Source organism: Salarias fasciatus, chromosome 10, assembly GCF_902148845.1.
Source record: "Salarias fasciatus chromosome 10, fSalaFa1.1, whole genome shotgun sequence".
NCBI classification, from domain to species: Eukaryota; Metazoa; Chordata; class Actinopteri; order Blenniiformes; family Blenniidae; genus Salarias; species Salarias fasciatus.
In genome coordinates, this window is record NC_043754.1 from 5,501,285 (window position 1) to 5,512,057 (window position 10,773).

Genomic DNA, 10,773 nt, shown 5'->3' on the forward strand with positions numbered 1-10,773 from the left:
AACATACATTATCACCACAGTGAGATCACTGCATGCAATAAGGCTGCCACACACACAGGGATGCTGAAGGCCATTAAAATAAATGTACACGTGCACATAAAGGCTTCCCCATCAGCTCCGCTGGAGGTCTCAGAACATTTGGTAAATCCTCTGGGCCTCACTAAGAGCTTGACAGCAGCTCTGGCAGATGGATTTTTTTTTTGGAGCAAGATAAGGGCGCCATCTAGTGGACAAAACTCAGCTCAAGATTATTTCACTTGAACAGTTGAGTGATGGCCAGCAATTCGTTTTGAGAAATATGAATGGATTTAAAATAAATGTCCGGATTAAGCTTCTCCCATCCACTATTTTGGTCAATGTATGAAGTTCAGAATAAACATCTTCACTCTTTAATGGCGTAATGAACACCAAACTGACCACATGATTGTAAACCAACCTACTGCTTGATTGTCACAATGAATATTGATGAAAATCGTAATCTGGAGTTTAATTCTTGTATCTAAACGAATTAAACGGTGTTTTTTTTTAACTTGTTTTCCAATACAGTGAGCATCAATTATTGAATGTGCACCACTTACATGCATGCATGGTTGTGAAAAAATGTGAACATTTCATAACACAACCAGATTTGATCTGCAAATAATGTGCACATTTAGTCTTTTGTCTAAATTTAGCCAAACCTGTGCAGTTTGTTTGAACCGATCCAAACCTGTTGAGTTGTGATCATCTTTTATAAACTGGAATTAGTACAGTCAGGTACATAAAATATCATATTGATTCACCTCTTTACTCAAGTAAAGCAAAAAGTTCATGCTGGGCTCAAACTATGGAGCAACAAACAGCTGTTACTGTTTTTTTGTATTTAATCATCATAAAAGTTTTAATACTATAACAAACATTTTTTTTCTCTTCATTTTTCTTCATCAACATTTTATTTCAAAAAAAGAAAAATACAAACTCTGTTTTTCTTGACAATTCAACCCTGAATACAGTTTTTTTTCACAATATTAAGATAACTGAATCAAAACAGACATAAGAAACAAGAAAGATAATTTACCAGCAGCAGACAGCATGAAAAATTCAGTGTTTGAAAGACAGAAACACTTTGGAACTTACTTATTCAAATGTATAGACAAACATTTATATTCAAACATTTTTGAGCTGCATTTTCGTTTCAAGTATTCTGCACTGAAACTAAAAGTGATGTTCAGAGTGTGAACAGGAAACTAGACTGAGGTGTTTGTGTCAGGATGGGAGGTAAGTCAGATGACACCTTACAGGCATTTTGAAGTGCTTAACAAGGAGAACAGTTTATGCTTGTGCAAATGAAGCTGACTTTACTCTGACCTCAGGCGTGTACAATACAGGCGGCACTTTGAAGGCGTTCATGTGGGGATGTACGACTCGTTCTCCACACCTTTAGCTGCGTCGGGACTTTTTTCCACCTCATTTTTCTTGTTTTCCAGCTCTATGGTGGCTGCAGATGTGGCTGCCTGCTGTGTATTGGCATCTCCTGGTGACACACACAAAAATAGGTTTGCATCATTTTATCAGCAGGAATACGACAGTGATGCATACAGAGAAGAGCACGAGTGGGAAAACCAGATCTTTTCTACTGTTCTACTGAGGTTTCCTCTTTCTGAAGAGGCGCCTCAACTAAGAATATAGTCAGAAAACCTGAACAACCGCTTATTGGCTTTGTTTGGTCAATATGTGTGTTACTGTAAGAGGGTGAGAAACTAAACTTTGCCAAGAGCAGCGATCAATACTGCCAGAAACTGATAACATGTTGGGTTTTTTTTTTTTTATTTGGTCGATATAATTGTACAGAAAAGTACCATTTTGTGAATCAATTTATTATTTCCCCATACAATAAAACCAGAAGCTGCAAAAGTAATCTGACTTTTTGTAAAAGTGCTGATCACTGAGTCAAAAAGGCTCTGGAGAAAATGTGAGCACACATATTTTTAAACTTACAACTATATATAAGTATATTTAACCATATTGTTTTAGAGCTGAGCGTTTTAGGTTAAACACAACATAATGAACATTACAAAGACAAATCAAAAAGAAAAAGTAGATATTACATGTGAATTCTACGACCACACCCTTTCAGGTACTGTTGACCACCCTGAGGTTTTGTTAAACAACGTTTAAATCAATATTATCATTGTAAAACACACAAAGTTGAACTACAGTATGTCTCTGCTGGTATTTTTCTCTCCAAAGCACAATGGTCACCCTTAATGGTTAAAACGAGAGGAAGTGAGCCACATCTGAGAATGTACCCAGTACAAAATGTACATATTTGATATTTATGTTTGATATCGGGAGCACAAGTTAAGAGATATGAGAAAAATACTCTGACGTGCCAAAAATCTATTCAAGTTCAGAAGTATTTGGACCATTATTTCCTCTCATCCTGACCTTGGGTTAAAACCTTAAATTAGTGTAAAATGAAATATTTGAAGGACAATTAATCTATTTTATTCCAAGTAAAGAGGGTTGCATCTCTCTCTCACTATTATCCATCTATTTCATTGGATATGCTTGCAGATCAGAGGGAAATTTGTTCTGCTTGGTCAGTGAGTTCAATAAAGGAGTGCTGAGTTCCTCTGGAGGGTGGGACTCTCCCGCATACGTGTGGCGTGGACATTAAAACTATGAGTAGATTCTGCAGAGGGTTGCTGCAGTTTGGATTTAGTTCTGATGCTGGGGTGTCATGAGTAACTCTACCTTCGAACAGCCGCTGAACTGCTTCTCTGTCCCCGGTGACGTAAAGAGAGGCAACGGCGAAGAACACTCCGCCGAGGACGCCGATGATCGGGCAGAGCAGGAGGCTGTACTTCAGGCTCTGGAAGCTCCAGTCACTGCTTTCAGGTTTTGATGCTTGTATTGCGTCGGAGATCTACGGATCAAGGTGTGAAAACAACATTAGTGCTCAAAGAAAGAAAAAAAAAAAAAAGGTGATAATGATTTAGGAAAGTTGTGTCTCACCACTCCTATCAGGTACGGACTCCCAGCATCGCCCAGAAGATGACCCACTGTGATCTGCAGGGCTTCAGCTGTGGACCTCCTGGTTGGCACAACAACACACTGGAACACAAAGAAAAACACACACAAATACAATGTCGGCATCAACGCAACATTTATGATTTGTTTACATTCCTGCAGCAGTCCTGCAGTCTCACTCACCAGCAGGATGTCTGCCGTTACGGCCCAGTTCAGAGAGAGCAGCCACTCACCAATGAAGATGAACACCTGGAATGAGCCATTCAGAAGTTACCAGTCATTAACCTGCACTTTAATGTGTGTGTAGCAGGTCATTATGTTGACCACACAAACAATAACTCATCTTTTTCGACAGGAAATGTTAAAATCAACATTAAAAAAACAACAACTGCAGAAAATTGTGTTGACATTTTCAATTTCCATTCATTATGACTGGTCTCAGAATAAATTTACAATGTGACCAAGATGTGCAGTTAATGCACATGAATAAGAAAAAAGGCCTAAAATCAAATGGTGAGAACAGCCAGTGAGTACAATGTTGACATTTAGTAATTCAGTCATGACGAAGTAATAATTACAGTATCTCAGGAATGTCACACATGAGGCCAAAAAAAGCCAGCAAGATGCTTCAAATACAAATGGTAAAAAAAATTAAAAGAAAATGTCGATTTCTCATGATTTCTCATTTTCCATGAAAACAAGCTGCCTTGTTGCTCACTTGCCTCAAAGTCATGCTGTCAGGGTGAGTTTGTAAAAACGTGCATTATGCAACAGCTATAGGAGAAGTTCTTTGGACATTTCACTGCATTTTGCAACAGAAGGTTTCATTCAAACGGGCTGTACATTGAGACTGCAACAATTTCTTGGAGTAATTGCTTGGTTTCACAAAAAAATATTTCATCAGGTGGCTATACTCTGCGCCACAACAAGGAAATGCATTAAAGTTTAATCTAAAAAACAGTGTTAACATGTATCTTTCTGAAGGAAAACTGAGCTGATCAGAGCCGACAGATTCACTAAAAAGACATCGTTTCTCACATAAGTTGCTGGAATACTGGCTGAAGCTACGAAGATGATGATGAAGAGGCAGGGCACCGATCCGATCATGCCCACTGCGCAGATGATCGGGTCCGTGTTCGGGAACTTCTCCCTGTACCGGCGAGACAAAGTCGTGCCGAGCGCTCCTCCCAGAATGCCCGTCGCCACCGTCACCGCACCGAAGATAAAACTGCACAACGCACAGAGGGGGGAGGGACGCACGGTGAAGCTGTGTGGCGTGAACTGAAGCGTGGCGGCAGACGTGCAGGTGAGAGGTGGCGGCGCACCTGTCGGTGGAGTCGCAGGGCTCCTTGACGCACGGCGGCCTGAGGCCCTGAGCGACCTGAGCTCTGGACAGGAAGGTGGGCATCCAGAAGGCCAGCGCTCCAGTGAGGAAGGCCAGAGCTGTCACCCCCAAAGAGGACCACACGTAACTTTTACTGGAGTCAGAGGGAACAAGACGGCACAGCTGGAATTATTCTTTCATGAATGAAGACAACAGAAACTGATACAGTTTCTGGTTTTAACGGTACGGTACACTGATGTTTAAAGCAGAACATCTTAATACAGCTGAGCTCAATGAGAAGTTGTTTCATTGTTTGCCCATCAGTGACTGCCAGAGCTAAAGCTTTACCAATCAAATTCCCAATCCAACTTTGAGATAAAACAAGATAAGATATACTTTTATTGTCCCCAGAGGGAAATGTTTTTTTTTTTTTTCTGGACTCAATCCAGCTGCAGGTTCCAAAAGTATAAAAACAAAATTAAAAAAAGAACCAAACAAGACAGTACAACAGTCACATACTTTGAATGCTTCCCCCCCCCCCAAAAGAAAAATACATCAAAATACCATTTCTGGTTTTCTTTTTTATAGCTTCAATTTTCACATCCTACATTTTCAGGAGATACTTGACGTCCTCCAGGTAGGAGCTCTGCTCCGTGATGCCCTCCCCGAGGGTTTCTGCAGCCCCTCTGGGTGGGTTCGGGCATAAGAAGACCAACAGGGCGAGTCCCACAACACCTAAGATCGGAGTGATCTAATAAATCAGAAGAACAATGAAACATCCATCACTGTACGCAACGAACTCAGAATATCACCGAGGAGTGAGAAAGGCTCTCACCCTCAGGGCCCAGCGCCAGTCCCCTGTGACAGCAGCAATGCCTGCACCTGCTATGTATCCCAGACCGCTGAAAATAACACACAAAGTCATGCATTATCTGTTCGATTCATCTGCCAGTTGTTGTTATTGTAAACTTGATGAGGTCAAAGTCAAAAGGGTTCAAGTCTTCAATGTGACATAACAAAATCCACTTCAGCGGGTTTACTGGGAAGGTTTCATTTCAAACCTGCCAACGGGGATGAAGATGTAGAAAATACAGATCATGACACTTCGTTTCCCCCCCGTGAAGAGGTCACCGATGATTGTGGGGGCGATGGTGGAGTAGCTGGCTTCCCCGATGCCGACCAGCCCCCGCAGCAGCATGAGGAGCCAGAATTGCTGGAAAGATGAAGCCAGAGAAGGTCTGAACTCACATAATCATATTCCCACAGCTCAGCATGAGTCATTTTCACATTCAGAGGCAACATTAGCAGCCATACTGCTTAGAACTTCTTAGCAAGGGTGTCAAACATGAGACCTGTGGGCCAAAACCAGGCCAGTCTGGCCCACAAAGCCACCAAGCAAATTGTCAGAGATCAGTGATGCTGCCATGAAGACAGCTACCTCAGCATCAAACTAGTCTCAGAGCCACGTTGTCTTGGTGAGTTTTTAAAAACATGCATAATGCAGCAGCGAAATCAGACCTTTAAAGGACATTTCACTGTTTTTGCACCTTAAATTATCATCAAAACTGGCTGTTATTGACATTGTTATGATTTTCCGTAGTAAGTGTGGTTTTGCATGCATGTAGGCTTTTTTTTTAAATCACGTATACTTTTCACCACAAAAAATGAAAAAAAAAAAATTGAAGCATAAATGAGACTCAGCAGTTTTGTAGGTATCTCACAGGATAAGATCAGTGTCAAGTGTCAAGGTTTCAGAACGGAAACAGTTTCTGCAGAATGATTGTGATGTGAGAAAGTCTTCTTTTCAGAGGTGTCAGGTAAAGTTTGAATCCGGGACACATAGAGGAGAAAGGCTGCTCAAACCGAATGTCTTCATAATGCAGCTGAGCTGAAGCCAGCGTGTGAGAACCAGCAGTCCACTGCTCAGGTGAATTTGCACAAACATATTATGTCTGAGTCCATGTGTCTTGAAGATAAATTCGGGTGTTGCACCAGCGGCGGGGCTTCAGGAGGGACTCTGAGGCGGTCTGGGGTCACTCAAGCCTGCATGCACGCACGCATTCATAGAAAATGTAAATTCAATGCAAATGCAAATTCTACAGAGGCCTGAACTTTGTATCAGCTGTCATATATCATATCCAGTTTTCAACTTCCGTCAGCCTCAACCTCGTCTTGTTCCACTGGTGTTTTACATCCTTATTCTTACTTCAGTACACATGTACACACTACACAGCAACGACATTTTCTAATGAGCGCCTGATGAGAAAGAGCAACAGAGGCAGGAAGTCACTGTGGTAGCAGGAAATTACATTTTCTGACCTCTTCTTCTTCTTCCCTATTTTTCTTTCTAAATAAGGACACTCCTGTTCCTCACTCACCGACACGCCGGCGAAAGAGCTGGCCGCTGCAGTCGTGAGCCAAATGATCAAACCTCCAATCATGATGTATTTGCGGTTGTAGCGATCGCCCAGGTATCCAAAAAGAGGGGCCAACAGCAGGAAGCTACAGATGAAAACTGGAAACGTATTACTGGTTAAAACACTAAACTGATCTGCATATCTTTTGCAAACACACAACAGATCTCACAAATACACTGGCCTCAGTTTTAAAAACAAAGACATTTGGGGTTTTGTCAGAAAGACAAACAGACATTTAACGCATGTTCAGTTTAACAATGTATAATGAAATCTTCATGCCATCCCTCTGTTGTAACCTGGGTGAGGCTGAATCAGTGACAGTCTTTCTATCCTGTCTAGATATCACTGTGTTTATGGTTCAACAGTTATCGGGGCAATTAAATGGAATAAAAATTATCCAACAAAAGCAGCACATCACAAAAGGGCCTTTGAGATTACATCACTGCAGGTGTTTTGTCTATTTTAAATTATATTGATTTAGATTAAACAAAAATATGCCATAATGTACATTTGAGCAAGTGTAATCCAGTATACACAACTTAAATTAAAGGATTGTTTGGTTAATCAGACTTGTTAAATTCACTAAGAATTTACTGGTTTTAATAATCTTTTTTAGATTGTTGCAACTGGAAATCGAATTAACTAACTCCAAAGGTTTTGTTGGGATGATTAACTTGTTTATCAGATTTAAGAGCCTCTGCTGTTCTGTTAAATCTGTTTTTAGAATCATGCTGCTTACAGTATTTCCAAGAACATATGAAGACGGTTTGCTTAAAATATAAAGAGGAACAGCTTATTGCTATCTATGCATTTGTTGTTTATTTGCATTCTAAAAACCAACAGAGCTCTGCAATCTCTGCTGCATCGCCATTATTTTCTTTATCAGCCTGAAGTGATGAGGACAGATGTTCAGTGTCATCATACCTGTCTGCAGGAGTCCAGCTGTGCTGTCGCTTATATCAAAGAAGGCCTGAATGTTGGAAAGAACTCCTGCATGACAAAGGACGATTACCTTTAAATGGCAGAAAACAGACGACGCTCACATGAAACGCAGTTCAGGTGCAAACAGATCCCACCTGCGATTGTGTAGCGCTCCATGTAGTTGAGCAGGTTGATGTAGCAGAGCACGGCCACGGCCACATAGTCCCGTCTGGAGGGCGCCGCTGGGCCGCTCTCTGCGTTCGGTGTGAGTGATGAGAGGCTGTTTCCGAAAGAGCCGTAGTGCAGACCGGACTCGGAGGCCACGCTCCACCGAGGCGCCGGACGGTCCTGCGGGGATGACACTGATCTCCTCGGCTCCATGGCGGGCAGCTGTCTCTTCACCTGGAGGGAGTCAGTGTGTGAACCGTACTTTTAGAGACAAGTCTGTTTATCAGCATCCAGAAGGTGCGGCCAGCACACTGGCAACTGATGGGTTATCTCAGTTCAAGGCGATTCCAATGTGTTTTATGTCACCATTCAGACAAGACGAGGCAATTCACCGTGATTTACAAGGAATACAGGAAATACATTCAGAAGGGTCAAGGATCACTGAAGTCTGCAGCGCTGTGTTGAGTCTATCTATGCAACAAGTAATTTAAGAATAGTACCTGATATGATTTTTCAAGTTGATACACACCTTTTTTTAATCTTTGACACAATTTCAAATTAGATCACTACTGACGAATAGTAACTATTTACTGTCCTTTACATTCAGCATCAGCTGATGCATGATGCGAAGTGTCATGCTGCATCATATGTAGATTCTGAAGCCGGTTACTCCCCAAGTAATCCAATTTGGGGGGAAAATCAGTTAACATACTTTGTGGAACTGCTTTAGAAACACTTGTGACACAAAAGGCAATTACACAACTAAGTGTTAGACCACATTGCTGCAACTGTGTCCAACAATAAAGAAAGAAGAAGAAGTACAAGTTGTGGGCTGCTTTTCTTTACAAGTCACAGTTTGACCTTTAGTTTATCAGGCAATCGCTTAAGATCAAATGATATGTTTTACAAGCAAGGCCTGGCCAGAACTGCAGCATTCAAAACAATGTTAATGTGAAACAAGACTTCGATATAGAGACAGATAAGGCAGAGTGCACAGCTGATTAGTAGGTACACGGAATATAAGAATAGTTACACAAAGTTAACTTAGAATTTAAATATACAGTCAAGAAGGGCATTTAGTTTATGTATGTAAAGACTGTAAGACTTTGTTCCAAGAAAGGAATATGTTCTCTTATCCCTGGTGAGAGAGTCCATGCAGAGACAACAGTGAGTCTTTTGTGCATGGACATTTTTCCTCTTAACAACATAGTGCAGCAGAGTCAGTCTGTTAAAGCTGCTGCTGCAAGAACCCAAGAGCCTAGAGCCACTTTCACGAAAGCGCTATCATACACTTATGTTCAGTTTTCACATAACACACACATAACCCTCCAGTCCAACACGTTATATAAAGTTCTTCCCAATAAAGTGACTTACATTTGTGCCGGTGGTCACTTTTCATCCAGCGCCTCAGCTCATTCCAGACCTGCAGACTCGCTGCTGCAGACTCTCAGCGTGTCACAGAGGAAACTGAAAGGAGCGCACAAGAAGCCACAGTTTTGACTGAAAATATATTAAGTTAGTGGAGGGACCAGCCCACTCGGTGACAGTCATATGCTCTCACACAGATCCTCAACTGTGACGCAATACTGCAAACAAGACAAATGTCACCTTCACTTTCAGCATGTCCTTCTCCTGTTTGCTGTTTGTCAACTCAAAAGCAGCACCACAAGTCACTTCTATCAGCTTTTTTTACATGTGCACACACTGCAGAAAGACACAAACAGATCAGCCTGTTCACCCAGTTGTGGTTCACCATCTCTGATTCTGTATCGCGTTTTTTGTCCAATAGAGGAACAGATGATTAAAAGAGTGCCGTGTTTCACTTTTGAAACCTGTGTTAAGATAATTTCAATTTAGTATTTCACAGGGCCGTAAGTGCCCAGACATGAACAGAAAATGCATTTAACATGTTCACGCATCTTGACAGTTCATACAGACATTTGAGTGATGTTCATAAAAATCCAGTTTTTACAGGTTTTTGCCATCTTTCCTTCACTAAAACCACGATATTATTTTTTAGAATTGCAGTCTTTCTCCCCTCTCGTAAGTTACAGTTAAGATGGCTTCCTCTTTATTGAATGGAATCACGGATCGATCAGCACAATGTTGACGAATTGCTTAATGCAAGCCTCACCAATAAAAGAATGATTAAGTTAATAACATAGACACAACAGAGGCTACAAATCCTGCTGTCAGACAGAACCGCGAAGGTCAGAGACCTCTGATGCAGCACCAAGAACCTGTCAGGCAGGCAGAGGCTCATCCACTGCTGCATGCTGGTGGCTGGAATTAACAAAACCAACTTTCCTCTCAGTTCTGGAAAAAAGGACTGCATTTAGTCATTTGGTTGGTGTGCGTGATCTATTCACTCTTCCAGTTTTAATGTGAGAGTGGGAGGCAGTGACACACTGTGAAAGACTGCATTTATCATATGTCTAAATGTGAGTATTGACGCTATCATGATTCACAGGAGCTCAAAAACAAAACCAGAAGCATTACTACAATACTACAGACTTATGCTTTTATCTGAGGACTTGTGTCTAATTCCAGGCTGAGTCCTCCAAAGGATGGATTTGCATGTTCCCCATGTGCCTGCCAGGGTTTCTTTCATTCTTTTTTTTTTTTTTTTTTTTTTTTTTTTTGGCACTCCTACCTTCTCCAACTATCCAAAAACTCTGAGGTCAACTGATAATCCTGAATGGGCCCTAAGTGTGTGTGTGTGTGTGTGTGTGTGTGTGTGTGTGTGTGTGTGTGTGTGTGTGTGTGTGTCTTGCTAGACCCTGGGAAAGATGGTCAAGTTGTCCAGGAATGTCCTACTCATTGCCCAGTGTCAGCTGGGAACGGGGTCCAGCATGAACATGGACAGCAGCAGATGAACAGATGATCAGTTTTCATTAAGCCATTTACTGCCATCTATTTGTCCGCAGTGAG

General features: G+C 41.6%; 1 protein-coding gene across 1 annotated transcript; it reads right to left on the reverse strand.

The window, feature by feature from the left end:
* Positions 1–919: 919 nt before the first annotated feature.
* spns3 (SPNS lysolipid transporter 3, sphingosine-1-phosphate (putative)) lies at positions 920–9,310 on the reverse strand. The gene is made up of 13 exons (XM_030100781.1): positions 9,217–9,310; positions 7,830–8,076; positions 7,678–7,743; positions 6,715–6,851; positions 5,398–5,549; positions 5,172–5,238; positions 4,945–5,087; positions 4,338–4,490; positions 4,051–4,240; positions 3,196–3,261; positions 2,998–3,096; positions 2,737–2,908; positions 920–1,513 (listed from the first exon to the last, which is right to left on the reverse strand). The coding sequence occupies exons 2-13, from the start codon at positions 8,053–8,055 to the stop codon at positions 1,386–1,388; spliced, it is 1,599 nt and encodes a 532-aa protein (XP_029956641.1). The 5' UTR covers positions 8,056–8,076; positions 9,217–9,310; the 3' UTR covers positions 920–1,385.
* Positions 9,311–10,773: the final 1,463 nt, after the last annotated feature.

What these genes read in the sequence shown, in the direction of transcription:
- spns3 (XM_030100781.1), bottom strand. Translation starts at nt 8,055, where the DNA reads ATGGAGCCGAGGAGATCAGTGTCATCCCCGCAGGACCGTCCGGCGCCT. An exon ending in AGCTGGACTCCTGCAGACAG is followed by an intron (nt 6,852 to 7,677) that starts GTATGATGACAC and finishes ATACGTTTCCAG; the next exon opens with TTTTCATCTGTAGCTTCCTG. An exon ending in CCAGTATTCCAGCAACTTAT is followed by an intron (nt 3,262 to 4,050) that starts GTGAGAAACGAT and finishes GGCTCATTCCAG; the next exon opens with GTGTTCATCTTCATTGGTGA.